The sequence below is a fragment of the Lagenorhynchus albirostris genome, chromosome 11 (assembly GCF_949774975.1).
Source record: "Lagenorhynchus albirostris chromosome 11, mLagAlb1.1, whole genome shotgun sequence".
Lineage (NCBI taxonomy): Eukaryota > Metazoa > Chordata > Mammalia > Artiodactyla > Delphinidae > Lagenorhynchus > Lagenorhynchus albirostris.
In genome coordinates, this window is record NC_083105.1 from 64,771,519 (window position 1) to 64,786,310 (window position 14,792).

At 52.6% G+C, this 14,792-nt stretch overlaps 1 protein-coding gene across 5 annotated transcripts in view; it reads left to right on the top strand.

Moving 5' to 3' along the window:
* Nucleotides 1-14,792, top strand: part of VDR (vitamin D receptor) — a 55,371-nt gene that overhangs the window by 20,808 nt on the left and 19,771 nt on the right. For 2 of the 5 annotated variants that reach the window (XM_060166419.1, XM_060166416.1), the window contains exons 2-4: nucleotides 490-573; nucleotides 3,473-3,620; nucleotides 12,745-12,875. In XM_060166419.1, coding sequence (XP_060022402.1) covers nucleotides 3,475-3,620; nucleotides 12,745-12,875 — 277 coding nt within the window. In that variant the 5' untranslated portion in view covers nucleotides 490-573; nucleotides 3,473-3,474. Of the gene's footprint in view, nucleotides 1-489; nucleotides 574-3,472; nucleotides 3,621-7,246; nucleotides 7,542-8,138; nucleotides 8,498-12,744; nucleotides 12,876-14,792 lie in introns of those variants that run through there. The other 3 variants (XM_060166418.1, XM_060166417.1, XM_060166415.1) reach the window with 3 other exon arrangements.

Sequence of the window (14,792 nt, forward strand, 5' to 3'; positions counted from 1 at the left end):
GGCCAGGGCTAACCTGCACCATTCCCAGCTCCCGAGGGGCCTCTGCCATCGCCCGGGCACCGGTCTCCTTCCCGCCCTCAGCAGCCTGCCAGGCACCCCTCTGGCTCTGCTTCTCGAGCATCCCTAAAACCCCGGCGTGGGGCCGTGGGAGCAGTCGCGCTCCCTTGGAAGAAGCCCTCCCTCCCTCCCAGCACTCTCTGCTACGCTTTCCATTTGCCCATGTGCTGGATGCCACTCCCACTCCTTCCCACTGCTCTTGCTGCCCCCGGCCTCAAGGGAGGGCTGTTCCTGGCTGACGCTGGGCTCCCGCCCCTTCAGTCCTGCCAGGGATGACACCGCATGTCTGCCCCCACCAGATCACTTCCGTCAAGTTTTCAGTCCCTGATCTGGGGACTAAAGCCCCTGGAAAGAGCCTCTCATCCTGCTTGATGAGCTCTCTAGCGGTGAGGTCAGCGCTGAGCTGTAAAGTGCTTCCCCTTTTCATTTCAGGCTCCTTTTGGTTGGAAGCGTCTGTGAGCCCTCACAGAAGGGCACCTCTGCGCTCGACTTCCCTTCCCTCCTCTGCTCCTTCAGGTGGGTGTTTCCTCCTCAGCCACAGCCTCCTGGCTTTCTGTTATCCGGGGGCGAGGGGAGGCGGGCGTGGGCAGGCGGCGGGCAGGGGGAAGAGGAGATACTCCCTTGCCCTTGGCAAACGTGGGTCGGTCCAGTCCTGTATCAGCAGAGTCCTCAGCATCCCGCGGCCAGAGACCTGGAGCCAGGCTGATCGGGGTGAGGCCTCAGTGGGAGGGGCTTGCAGATGCCCAGGCCAGGACCCCAGGGGGCCATCCAGCATGGTGAGGTTTCCTATCCAGCTCCCAACTCCTTTCTCTTTCCTGCCCTCCACGGTCTCTGCCTGTCACTCCTGGCACTGCCAGCTCTCAGGCCATATGTGCCTGGGACTCTTCTCCACCTCTGGACTCTTGGTCCTGGGCCCTGGCTTCTTGGTAGCAGCGCATAACCCCAAGCAGGGCTGAGTTTTCTCTCAACTCACCTGAAATTGTCCTGTTCACTCTGGGCCTCCGGCTGCCGGGTCCAGCCTTCTGTCAGGCCTAACCCAGTGCCTGGGGTCCCACCCCCGGGCCAGGAGCCTTCCTGCCATCACTGTGTTGCAGGAAGGCGCAGTTGCCCGGCTGTGGCGCTGTGTTGTTTCAATTCTCTTGCATCATCACATCTCCAGTGAGCCCAGATGATGCTGAATACTTGTTGGACGGATCTGACTGATTCCCTTCCACTCTCACATTTAACTTCTCTTTTTCCACCAAATCCACCGGATGTTTGGTCGCTGGATGACACGGACTCTGTAGCAACATCATGATGACTGGGAATGGCATCATCTCAGCTGACCTGGGGTCAAGCCACAAGCATCCTAGACAGTTTCTCTTCTTACCCCAATGGTATTGGGCCTCTGGGATCCCTGCCCACGTCTGGGTTGTGGGTGACACTCCAGGAGCCTGGAATCAGCCTGGACTTCATATGGGCTATAGGGACAGTGTTGACAAACCCAAAGGCACTCTCTTTTATTTTTAGTTGTTTTACAGTTATGCAATGTTTTATGTAGCATATAAAACAGAAAATAGAGTTTTAATAATAGTAATAAGAATAATAAGACACTGTATACTGACCAGTCAGAGAAATGGAATATGGTTACTGCATAATGCCTCTGCATGCCCTCCCCAATCTTACTCCCTCAAAAGTTTCTGTTAATCATTCCTTTGTTCTTTTTTTTTTTAAAGGGCTTCTCTCTCTGTCTCTGCATGTGTATATATATAAACATTATCATTTAATAAGTATCAACCTAGCTGTGATAGGGATGGGCAACATGGTCACTATTATTACTTTAAAGTTCCCAGGAAAAGAAGAGCTGAAAGAGAAAGTTAGGGAATCCAATACATCTGTCTGTGATCAGGGCCCCTCTGCCCCTGCAGGACTGACAATACCTGTCCTTATCTGTCCAGCTTCCTTTGTTTGGCTTGAAGCTCTTGGGGAGATTTTTCTTTTTGTAAAATTAAGTATTTGTTTTGTGCACTTTGTAATTATAGTTGCTAGAAAACCTCAATGTTTGGGCTTCTCTGGGCCTCATTTGGAAATCGAGTGATAATAATAGCACTTGCCTCATTGGGGTGAGATGAAGATGGACTGAAATAAGACCTTACCAGGCATGGATGTGTCAAACCTCAGCTCAGGTTGAGAGCCTAGTCATTGGAAAGAAGCCTGGAGCTTCCCAAGGGCCCCCGGAAGCTGCCTCTCCCTCTTAAGTGGGAGGACATGGCGCCAGGGTAGGAGGGGTTAGGGTGCTCGTCTCCTCACCACTGGCTTTCTCTCTTGTTTTTCTTCTGTCCTGAGGGACCCTCCTGCCCTGGAGCCAAGGCACTTAAACCTGTAACAACCCATGTGAGGACTCAGATAAAACCGGGAGGCAGCAGGGTCTGAAACCATTTCAGGGAGGCAGGAGGGACCCCAGAAGCAGCTCTGAGCTGACAGCAGTGGGGGTCAGAGGCAGCAGGAAACCAAGGCCCCAGTTTGCCCAAGGGAAGACCTGTCAGCAGCTTCCTGAGAAGGATCTCCCAAAGCTATATACTTTGTTCCCTCTATCTCTTTCCCCCCTTTCTTCAAGTGTGAAATCCATCTCTAGATAATGCCTATTTATACAAGCCATCTCTGAAAACAAGATTAGTTCACTGTGTATGACTCACATTACTCAGAAGGACGTTCAGAACAATGTGTCGAATTGATATTGAAAAAAAAGAGAGAGAAAAAGACTGATGAATTAGGTACCAGGACCGCAGGAGCACAAGTCCTGTCCATCCTGAGCTGCAGGGCGGCGAGGACCTGACACGATAAGGTCTGATTTGGGCATGTAGTCTATCCTCTTCCCCTTGCCCTGAAGGAAAGGGGGGCTGAGGGTTTCCCTCTGCGTTGGAGGCTGTTGGAGGGCCCTTGTCCCTCCTGGAGGGGACACTAGGCAAGAGAGGCCTCTGACCTGCGGCAGGTCCGCTGCTGAGGTGGAGCTGAGACCAGTGGTGTGCGTCTGTTCATTCGCATAATCCTTCCTCACACCCGGTGAAGAGAAACACATTCTTCAGATGAGGACGGTGGGGTGCAAAGAGGCTAAGCATCTCACCCAAAGTAGCCCAGCCTGTAGGCAGCAGCCGCAGACTCTGCTCCCTGGCGCCTTGGTTCCAGGCCACGCCGTGAGCATCACTGCAGCGCCCCTCCACAGGTTTGCTCCGAACTGGGTTAGGAGCCCACCTTCTGCTCGAGGCCGGCGCAGTGTCAGGAGGGTGAGCTGGGGACCGAGAGCCACGAAGGGAGGGCACCAAAGAATCCTGCTCCGGCCTGGGCCCCGGGGAGCTGCCCAGCTTTGCTGAGCTCCTGGCGGAAGGGCCGCCAGCCGGCCCTGGCACTGTCTCACCCCTGCCTGCTGTCCTTGCAGGGATGGAGGCGATGGCAGCCGGCGCTTCCTTACCTGACCCCGGCGACTTCGACCGGCACGTGCCCCGGATCTGCGGTGTGTGCGGAGACCGAGCCACCGGCTTCCATTTCAACGCTATGACCTGCGAAGGCTGCAAAGGCTTCTTCAGGTAAGTCCTCCCCAAGGGCGACGGGGAGGAGAGCAACGGGGTTTCCCAGGAAAAGACCCTGCGTTTTCCGCGTCTCCTTCCCTACCAGGCCCGGGAGCACGCCAGCTCTCACAGCCCCCGGGGGCGATAGGGTCTCGAGGCTGTCTTCTTCCTCCTCTGCCCACAGCTCCAGCTCGTCCTCTGACTCTCTCTGAAACTGCTTTCCTGAGGTGGCATGTAGGTCCCCATCCTTCCATTACCCCTTGACCCGCAGCCCCCTGCACCGACCCACATGTCTGTCCTCCCGGAGCAAACCTCCTATCAGTTGATGATCACAGCTTCCTAATCCAAGAGGCCGGCATGGCCTTGGGGAGGCCCAAGAACTTGGCCTCAGAGCTTGCCTCTCCCCACCCCCCATAAAAATCAAACCATTCCCTGGAACAAGGGAAACTGCATCCCTGATTTGACCTCCATAGTTGATCTGTGCCCAGATCTGCGTCCACGGCTTGCTTGTCCCAGGTTGGAAAGCCAACCTCAGGAAGCACAGGCATTCCTGTTTGGTCAGGGCCATTTTCTCTATGAGCAGCCTTCTCTCTCCTCATGTGAGCCCAGCATTACCAGTGTAAACAGTGTGGGAAAGTACTAGAAAGGCTAGACAAAGGCTGTTCCCATCCGGAACCAGGGAGGGAGGATAGGGAAGTGATGAATTACAGGATGGGATTGGGAACCATGAGAAATTGGCATTTGGCATATTTTGGAGAGAGAGAAAGAGAGAGAGGGAGAGAGAAGCCTGCAAGAAGGTGACCAACAAAGAGCTTCTGTATAATAGTCTTGTTGGAGGTGAGTAAAACTAAGGGCAAGGCTTTAGCCATCAAAGAGAGGAAAGTCAATCAAGTCTAGAACAAGGACTCCCATTTCCCTGAACGGGCATTGAGGGCAGAGTGAATCAGAAACCTCAGGATGTCTGCGGTGCTCTCCTCCAGCTCGGGGACCCCCGGGCTCTATATATACAGGCTCCCGACTCACCTGCCCTCTGTCTCGGGAGCTGGCAGGCCTGGAGTTTCACTGCCTTGAGCAACCGCTGGGCCACGGGCAGGGCTTCTGCGGGTGCTAACTGCCTGTGTGGCCTGGCACTGGTTGCCTACTCAGTTCGGGAACCAGACCGGCAGCGTCGCTGGTTCCAGGTCCTGTTGCCACGACTCTTGTTCCTCTGGTCTGAAGCCCGTGCTTTCTGCAGGGTGGGCCTTCCCGAGCCCAGGCCTTGTGTCCCAGGTGCCACCTGGACCCTTTGCTGCCAGGGCCTGGGGATGGGGGAGCTGCCTTCAGAGTGAAAATGGAGAAGGGGTCTGGGTGCTCGCTTCAAGGCCTGTTTTGCATCTTAAAACCAGGCAGAAATGTGTGGGCTGTAGTTCTACCGTGCCGTTAATTAATTGTCTGTCTTTGCTCAAATCTCTCGACTTCTCTATGTTTCAGTTACCCCGACCCCTCTAGTATATAGAATAAACGGAGGATTAATGAAATAACATATACAAAGGTGTTTTGAGAAACAAAGCACAGTAGAAATATATACATATTTGAGCCTGATGGGTCAATACTGATGTCCTTTGTGGAACCTTGTCCTAATAAACAGAAGTCTCTCCAGCCATCCACCCTCCTTTTGTTTTCTCTTTCACACACTGCCTCCCAGATTTTAATGAGCAACTGTGATCCGAGCACTGGACTAGGAGCTAGGGACATGGAGACCCAGACAAAGGTCATATCTCGTCAATCTGTAACCCAAACGTCTCCTGCGGCTCTCAGGGCTGTTTGGTTGATTCATGGACCCCACCCCAAATCCCCTCTCTTTCCAGGTCACCACCCACTGGGGCTCTGCTCTGAGAGATGGGACTCTTAGGTGGCTGCTTATCGGACTATGACATGTGGGAGTTCCTCACTAGAGTAGCTCCGACCCCTGCGCACCTGGGCTTGCTGCCCTCAGACACACCACTAGGCGGTGAATGCTTGGGACAGACCCATTAGGCATCCGAGTGGAGGGAAGACAGTCTCCCTCATGTCCAGAGCCGGGTGATGCCAAAAGGACAGGGACGGCAGGTTTGCACCTCCAGGGCACCACGGACCAGCAGTGTGGCTCGCTGCACGCGGGCACATTATGCTACCGTAACCCAGCCTTAGCCCCTCTCTCTGAGATGCCTCAGAGTTCTGCTGCTGGCTGATGGCCACAGCCCCCGCCTGCAAGGCCTGGCATTACCGGCAGCAGGCTGCTTTTATCTTGTTACCCTGTCCTCGGTCTACCTTACATCTTTACTCTCTCTGCCTTGATGACTGAGCCAGGCTGCACTTTCTGAAAAGCCAACACCTCTGTTGTTTGGCTTGAATTTTGTTTTATAAATACACGCACACACGCATGCACGCACCGTTGATCTTCACTGTCTGTGGAGTCCGTATCTGCAAATTTGACTACCTGCTAAAATTTACTTATAGTCCCCAAATCAATACTTGCAGCCCTTCTGTGCTCATTTGTGGACACGTGCAGAGTGGAGAAAACTTCGAGTCTCCCGATGCGCATGTTCCCAGCTGAGGCCACGCAAGACATCCTGCCTCTGCCTTGGCTCTCACGCTGTAAACAAGTGTCTTTTTCTTGGTCTATTTAGTGCCACCCTTTTTGCATTTTTGTACCTGGTGGTGATTTCACCGTTCAAGATGGCACCCAAGCTTGGTGCTGAAATTCTGTCCAGTGTTCCTAAGCACAGGAAAGCTACAAGTTGCCTCGCAGAGAAAAGACGTGTTAGACAAGCTTTGTTCAGACGTGGGCTATAGTGCTGTTGGCTGTGAGTTCAACATTAATGAATCAACAATATGTATTAAATGAGGTGCCTTTAAACAGATAACACACATGAAACAAAGTTATGTACTGAGGGATTGATGAAAACGTTGTGACCAGAAGCTCTCAGGAACCTAACCCGTGTTCTCTTAGGAGCGATGGTACAATATTTGCTGATGGTTCAATATTTGCTTGATAGAACATAACTACCTCAAATAACAAGAATAGACTGTCTATATGTAATGTCTTCTCTTCTTTCCCCTCCCTTCCCCTACTTCTCCTCCTTTGCTTCATACAAATTCTGTTTGATATTCTTCCACTTTAGTCTATTTCAAATAGTTGTTTGAGAATTCCATTGTCACTTGTATCTGTTTGTGAAATCCTGATCCTGGGAAGGAAGGCCTCTGTCAGTGGGAGGTACTTCTCTGTGTCGGGTACCACATCCTTGAGAACACAAAGATAACACAAGTCCTTGCTCTCAAGGAGCTCACTCAACCCTACGGTAGCAGTTCTCAAGGCAAGAGCATTACTCTGGTGTTGGGTCACTGGCTATTTTCTAAGCCCTGGGGTATAAGCCCATTTGACCATTTCGTGTTTGGTTGACTTCTAAGTCAAGCTAAACCGCTCTAGAAGGTAGAGCTCTGGTCATCCCAGCAGGTCCAAGACTCATAATCAAACCGAAGTGTGATTATGGGGGTTGGTCAGTTCTGTTGATCCATGGTCAGACATTAGAGACTATTGCCGGCCAGTTCCTCACACACACATATATATATAGTGATGATCTATGGATGTGGATGAATCTCTGATCATGAATGGCTTTGTCCAGATCTTGATATAAGGGAAAGGTGTAAAGGACAGAGAAGAAAAATCAGAAAGACCCTTTTGATGAAGAGAATGAAGAATACTGGCGACGTTTAAGAGGTGAACTTGGAAGGCAAGGTTGAGAAACAGATCACTGCTCGCCTCTGTACGTCGTCTCCCTCCTCCTCAGGACACCGTGAAGCTGACATGTGCAGCAAGTACCAAGCCAACAAAGACAATGTGGAGAAATGTCTTCTTGTTCGTGAGCCCCAAGGTTCTCAGGGACCTTGTTGATGACGGGCCTTGGGGAGCACAGGCTGGTGAGGATCCAGGAACGTGAGGAGTGTTCTGGCTTTCAGGAAGTTCATCCTGACAATATTTGCAGGAGCTGTGCTGTGAAGGGAGCAGAGCAACGGGGCAGGAGTCCAGCGACTCAAAGTGCTAAAAGGCAGTAGAGTAAATAGAGAGGGGAGGGGTGGTCCTTTGGGGCCTTCTGTGGGCACACGTGAATGAGTCAGCAAGAGGCTGGTGTTGCTGGAGAGAACTTTGTCCAGGTCAGCTTGGCATCTGGCCTCTCTCCATAGCTGCTCAAAGATGTGAACAGAAGAGAATGAGGGGGTCAGCTATGAGTGATGTTTGGAAGCTTCGGGAGAGGAGGCCAGAGTAGTTGGAGAGGGAACGCCACTGGAGGTGTCAAGAAAGGCAGCTGGACTTCCCTGGTGGCGCAGTGGTTGGGAGTCCGCCTGCCGATGCAGGGGACACGGGTTCGTGCCCCGGTCCGGGAAGATCCCACATGCCGCGGAGCGGCTGGGCCCATGAGCCATGGCCACTGGGCCTGCGCGTCCAGAGCCTGTGCTCCGCAACGGGAGAGGCCACAACAGTGAGAGGCCCGCGTACCGCAAAAAAAAAAAAAAAAAAGAAAGGCAGCTACGTGGACATGAGGGAGAGGGCACATCTCTTTCTGGTCAGTGTTTTATTTCCTTAGGAAGCCAGCACTCTCCTCAGGGCTCACTGGTGTGAATTCCCTCTCGACACACACTGGGAATCCTCTCCGTGCGATGGCAGTAGAGGTGCCAGTGGAGAGGATGGCCATATGTTATCCCCTACTTCCAGCCCGCCCACCTCAGATCCTGCCTCTATCCCAGTGGCTTCTGTGCCCTACAGAAGTCCTTCAAGCAGCCCCTGCGTCCTGCTCGTGGACTTTGGAGGGCGTACTTTTGACGGCTGCTCTGGCTTGGACTGAGATATGGTGGATTCGTGATAAGGACCATATCATGTAAGAATATCAGAGGCTTTGGAATCAAACAGATCTTGATTCTAATCTCAGCTTTTACACTTTTTAGCTGTGTGACATTAAGCAAATTGTTTAACTTTCCATTGCCTTTTTGTACCACCTGTAAAATAGGGATAATACCTATCCTAATAGGTTGTTGAGAGCATTGGAGAGAATATGTAAAGTACTGGCAGAGAAGGCTCTCAGTAAGTGGTACCTATTATCACTGTCCCTTTGTAGTGTCTGAGTTTCTGAGAACAGACAGTCCTTTCCTCTCCTCTATCGTGGAACCTGGAACACGTGTGACTTTGTGTGTCAGCAAGGGTCTCTGATTAAAGGTCCCCAAACAGGAGTTAAATATCAGGTATGAGAAAGAAAGGGCTGGTCCGGGGGCTCTAGAGACCTTCACGTCAGTCAAGGACTCTGTGAGACCTGGTTGGTGCTCAGAGAAACTGGACATTGCTCGCTGTAACTCACACAAAGACTGTGGGTCTAGACATCAGGTGCAACAACACATGAAGCAACGGCACGTTTCGAGTTTCTCTGCCTGCAGAGCCCCACACCAGGCACCCCAGGCGTTGGTGTGAGATGTACTCTTTGCTTCCAGGGTCTCGGATTCTCACTGCTTTCTTCAGCCACCCTTCAGCTCCCACTGCCCCTCCCTGCCAGCTTCTCTCCTTTCCCTTTATTTAGTGCTTACTTTGTACCAGATCCCGCTTCCTTTATTTAATCCTTACAGCAACCCGCTCTGTAAGGTTGTTTCCATTTTACAGGTGTGGAAACTGAGGCATGGGCATGGGGAGATTAAGTAACTTACGCAAGGTTGTACATTTGAGTTTAAACCCAAACAGATCCATCTAACCAAAGTCTGTGTTTCATTTAAATTTTTAAAATAGCTATAAAGGGTGGGGTTTTTTGTTTTTGTTTTTTGTCTGGTTAAGTAATGCCTGTGAATGGTTTTTTTAAAAAAGATGTAGACAGTTCAAAAGAGAACATAAGTGAAAAATAAGTCTCCTTCTCAACCCAACTCTCATGTCCCTACCCACAGGATGAATTCCTGGAAGTGGCTTTACTGTGTGAAAGGCTCTGTGCACTTTATATATTGGTAGATACAGGCATACCTTTGCAGATACTGTGTTTTTTACAAATTGAAGGTTTGTGGCAACCCTGCATTGTCAGATGATAATTAACAGTTTTTAATGATAAAGTATTTTTTAATTAAAGTGTATTCATTGTTTTTGTAGATGTAATAGATCTTAATAGATCACAATATCGTGTAAACATCACTTTTATATGCACTGGGAAACCAAAAATTTGCGTGACACGCTCTATTGCGATATTGGCTTTATTGCGGGGGTCTGGAACCAAACCTGCGATGTCTCAATGTGTGCCTGTATTGCCAAATTGCCCTCCACAAAAGAGGCCTGCGCTCTTTACCAGTGCTAACCTACCTTCCCTTAAAGTTGGTTTTTCTTTTTGAACCCACCTGCTGAGAACCCCTTGACGTCATCACACACAAATGTGCCCAGTGGGTCTCATTATCAGACCACACAGGCAGGCCTTTCATATCAGGAGCTCTGTAAGACATCTGCATCCCGACTGGGCTCTGGGATTTCTGTGACACTAGAGCTGCAGTGGAGACAAAGCTCAGAGCTAGTATTTGGCCCCAGTTTTGGGTTTTACAAGGTGTGTCTCTGCTGTCAGGGGTTACCTACTGAAAAAGGACCCTCCTGTCCCAGGCCCGAGACCCTGGCCCCAGGCGCTCGATGCTTTTGTGAGCTGCTTGTCTCAGACAAAGTTGGGCTGAGCAGCTATCTTCCACTCTCCTGTGTGTGGAAGCCTGGGTTAGGCTTCAGATTTACAATATGAGAAAGATAAAAGAAAGAGAGTGAAGCTTCAAAATCTTTTTCCAAGCGAATTTGCAGTTGGGGGAGGTGCGCACTGGTGAGGGGCAAGGGGCAGGCCCCGTAGAGCCTGAGGAAGGAGAGACGGGCCTCGAAAGGACGCTGGGGCCCCCTCCCTCCTGGGGCCTCGGGAAGCTCTCAGCCCCCAGCGCAGGGATGTGAGAGGCTTTGGCTCATGTGTCTAGAGGTGCCGTGATGTGTGTTCTCCTTGGTGCCCGCGGCCCTAGAGAATGAACAGGGCGACCTCTGAGCCAGACAAGACAGTGGGTAGGAGGACAGAGCAGCCCCTCAGCTCAGCCCCCAGGCTAAATGTGTGGTTGTTTAAAAAAAAAAAAAAGGAAATGAGAGTTCACTCTAATTAGAAACTTCTGGTCCTTGAGTAGGGTTAGAGAATTATGGGCATTCTGGGGCCCGAGCATTTGTGGTATGACAGGTGGGAAGGAGAGAAGGGAGTAAAAGGGGAGCCAATCTCATGTCCGGGAACAGATCGATGTGCCCTGTGGTGATGACAGTATCTCATTTCAGGTTAACCAAGGTGCTTCTATGTTTTTCTGTTCCTCTGGGAAGCTGCGGTAAACGTATGGAAGCACAAGGAAAAAAGGCTTTCTGTTTCCATAGGCAAGAGCCTGGGATACTGTCTCTCCCTGAGGAGTCACTGCAGGGGCAGTGACTTCAGTGGGCTGGACTCGGGGCTAAACCACCCGAATAGCTAGCACTCCTCCACCTCCCCGTATTGCCCAGTCTGCTGGTGACCCCTTGGGTGTGAGGGTTGTGATGGGAGGGTACCAGGGCCGAGGTCCAAAGCCAACAGCACCTGCTTCCCAGACCACTGGGTGTCCTTTGCCTTGAGCTGTGCTCAAGGGCCAGCTGCCTGAAGCCGTTCGCCTGTGAGCTCAGCTTCATCGAGCTCCTTGAGTTTCTGGGTATGCAACAGTATGTCCAATCCAGGAAGCTAAAAGCTGAGCCTCACATTCCTGAGGTCCCAACTTGGGAGCCTCAACTCTTTGCTAAATCGCCTCAAGTAAGTCTCTTCACCTCAGGGGTCCTATCCATAAAATGAGGGGTGCCCTAAGGGTCTTAGAGTCTGACTACCTATGACTTCCTGTTCCTCTAGTCTCTTCTCCCCTCTCCCATGGGTCAAGTTGGTTTGGTCCCCGTATGTCCATGTCGACTGATGAACGTGTTTGTCCTAAATCATATGTGTTCCAGTGAGTGTGAACAATAAGTCATTTTTTCACCAAAAACATAACTAGTATATGACAACTGGAGAAGACGATATCAGTAGCTTATCTCCAGGAGAGGGAAAGGGTCGAGCCCGGACCTTGGCTTCTAAGGCTTGGGCACCTCCACAGCTCCTTGAAAGATGCTGCTGCTCACAGAGAAAGTGATTCTGCCACCATCTTCCCCCAGCTAAATCCTGGCCCCTGTCCTGGGGCAGAAAAAGCGGGGCCTCCCCTTGCTGGGGCTGGCGAGAGTAAGAGGAACCTCCAGGATACAGATGCTGAGAAGCCTCTGGGGAGCTGTCCTTTACGCAGCCTCATGAGCGTCCCATGTGCCGTGGCTGGGAGCAGGGGAGAAAGCCGGAATTAGGAAAATGAGCCTTTGGGCTTGCAGGCATGCCTGTGCGCACACACACGCACACGCACACGTGTGCAAACACACACACAAACGTTTACATAGGCTGTGGGGTGGAGCGGGGGGTGCCAACTAAGAGCTAAGAGCTCTTCGGTAGTTTTCTGTTCTTACAGAACTCTTTAACTTCCTCTACCTTTCCGAAAGCCGAGGCCAAACCTCGAGGCACCCACCTGCTCCTGTGGCTGCTTCTCCTGCTGGGCAGCTCGTCTGGGTGTCTGAAGCTATGGTTTGGGCCCTTTCTCCCTTCTCTGTGCACCTGTGCACATGTCTGTCCCTGAACCGGGGATGCTCTAGTCACAGATCTCTGACTCTAGAAGACTTAAAGAGATAAAGCTGAGACCAGCTTCATCGCCTCTCATGAATGCACTAAAGGCAGTGAGGGCAACTCTACAGATTTCAGTATTAAAATGGTTTTTTTTGCTAGCTAATTCACTCACATTTCCTGTGTAATAAAAAGAAAGGGAGAAAAAAAAGAAAGAAAGGGAGGAGGAGAGTACTGTAAAGGTAAGTAAAACCAATGATGGGGGCAGAATAGGAAATGACTGGGCTGGGCCGCCATCCTCCTTGGGAGACATAGAGCCCCGGGGTGGGGGGTGGGGGGGGCATTGGCAGGTCTCCTGATCACAGCCCTCTCAGGCCACTCTCCCACAGGGCAGGGCCGAGGGGCTGGGAAGCAGGTGACCCAGCCGAGGGTCTGTGCTCTCTCCGCAGACGGAGCATGAAGCGGAAGGCACTGTTCACCTGTCCCTTCAATGGAGACTGCCGCATCACCAAGGACAACCGCCGCCACTGCCAGGCCTGCCGGCTCAAGCGCTGTGTGGACATCGGCATGATGAAGGAGTGTGAGTTTCAGGGGCGGGGCCTGGGCGGGGCGAGGGCGCGGTCAGGGGGAAGGTGGCTGCCGTTTATGCAGGTTTGGCCAGCAATGTCCTCTTGCCCTTCCTCTGTAGCTGCCGGCATTTGAGGCCTGAGTCGGGAGTCCGGGCATGAGTGGGACCAGCAGCATCAGGCAGGGTGGCTGGAACTCCAAGATCAAAGGCCCAAAGAGTCCTGCCAGCCTTTTTAGGATCCGTGTGTGTGTGTGTGTGTGTGTGTGTGTGTGTGTCTGTGTGTGTGTGTGTGTGTGTGTGTGTGTGTGTCCTGAGGCCCAGGAAGGGCCTGTCCTGTGCGAGGCCTGTGAGGAGGGACAGGCAGGGCACTGCCTACATGAGCCCCCCCAGGTTTGTCTTCCTCTAAGACGTCATCGCCATTCTTACAGCAGCCTCTTTCCAGGACCTTCGGGGAAAGGATGAGGGTTAAGGACCCCAGCGTTCTTTGGACTTTGGGAGAGAGGGCTGCTGTGAGTGGGGAGGGGCAGGAGTGATGGAGAGGAGAAACATTCAGAGCCTGGCTGTCATGGGGGTTCTGCCCCACCCTAGCCTTCCAGCCACTCTGGCCCAGTGAGCAGATCCGAGGGCTGGTGTCCAGGACTAGGTGGAAAGATCCTGTAAGGGGAAGCCCTAGACTCTAGGAGGACCCTCTAGGTCCAGATTGAAAAAGAGGATCGATCCTCTAGGACTTCCTGCCCAGCACTGGCATTGCAGAAGAGGACCAATGTGGCAGGTTAACAGGTTCTGACCCACTGTTAAAAGCAACCCTTGGGGGGCTTCCCTGGTGGCGCAGTGGTTGGGAGTCCGCCTGCCGATGCAGGGGACACGGGTTCGTGCCCCGGTCCGGGAAGATCTCACATGCCGTAGAGCGGCTGGGCCTGTGAGCCGTGGCTGCTGAGCCTGCGCGTCCAGAGCCTCAGAGCCTGTGCTCCGCAACGGGAGAGGCCACAACAGTGAGAGGCCCGCGTACCGCAAAAAAAAAAAAAAACAACCCTTAGGGACTTCTCTGGCGGTCCAGTGGTTAAGACTCCGTGCTTCCAACTCAGGGGGCGCGGGTTGGATCCTTGGTCGGGAACTAAGATCCCACATGCTGTGTGGCGTGACCAAAACAAAACAAAACTAAGCTAAACTAAAAATAACCCCTGGACTTTGCATTTGAGCTCTAGTGCCAGTTACTTGGTAAGCAGAGTAACCATTGAATTCAGTAGACCCTGGGAAGGGCTGGCCAGGCCCTCCCCTGGGCTGGAAGCAAGGGCACTGGGCTGGCCTGGTCACAGGTGCCCTCGGCACACTACTCCCTGCTCTGTGCCTTTTGCTCACCCCCGTCTGTGAACTGTACCCTGATCCCTTCCAGGGCCTGGGATGGGGGCCGTGCCCTGCTAAGCTATGGGCCTGAGGAGTCTCAGGAGGGACATTCAGATACAGCCACCCCTGGAGGCCCTCCTGGCCATGGGGCCAATTCTGGGGTGCGGGGGGGTGGGCATTGGAGACGTTAGGTACAGGGGAGACGTGTCTGGAACAAGGAAAAAACCACAGGACAGGGCTGAGGGGATGGGAAATTTCTTCCTTGCTGGGAAAAAATGCTCTGTTTTTGGGAAACAGAGGCCAAGTGGTGGTCCCAGTGAGGCCTCCTCGGGCTTTGACAGGCTCCCTTCTGGTGGGCCATGGCCCCTCACTCCCGATACCAGCTCCCCAGCCAACGCCAGCAGCCCTGGAAGAAGCTTCCAGGCCATCGTTCCTCCTCGCCCCCATGGGAGCATGCAGGTCTGGGCACGCTGATCACTCCTAGCCCGGGTCCCCTGCCCCGCCCAACTCCTGTTTATCCTGGAGTCATGGAGGCTCAAGGCCTGGGTGCCTCGTGGAGCTCCTCACACGTTGGCTTAGTGCAGC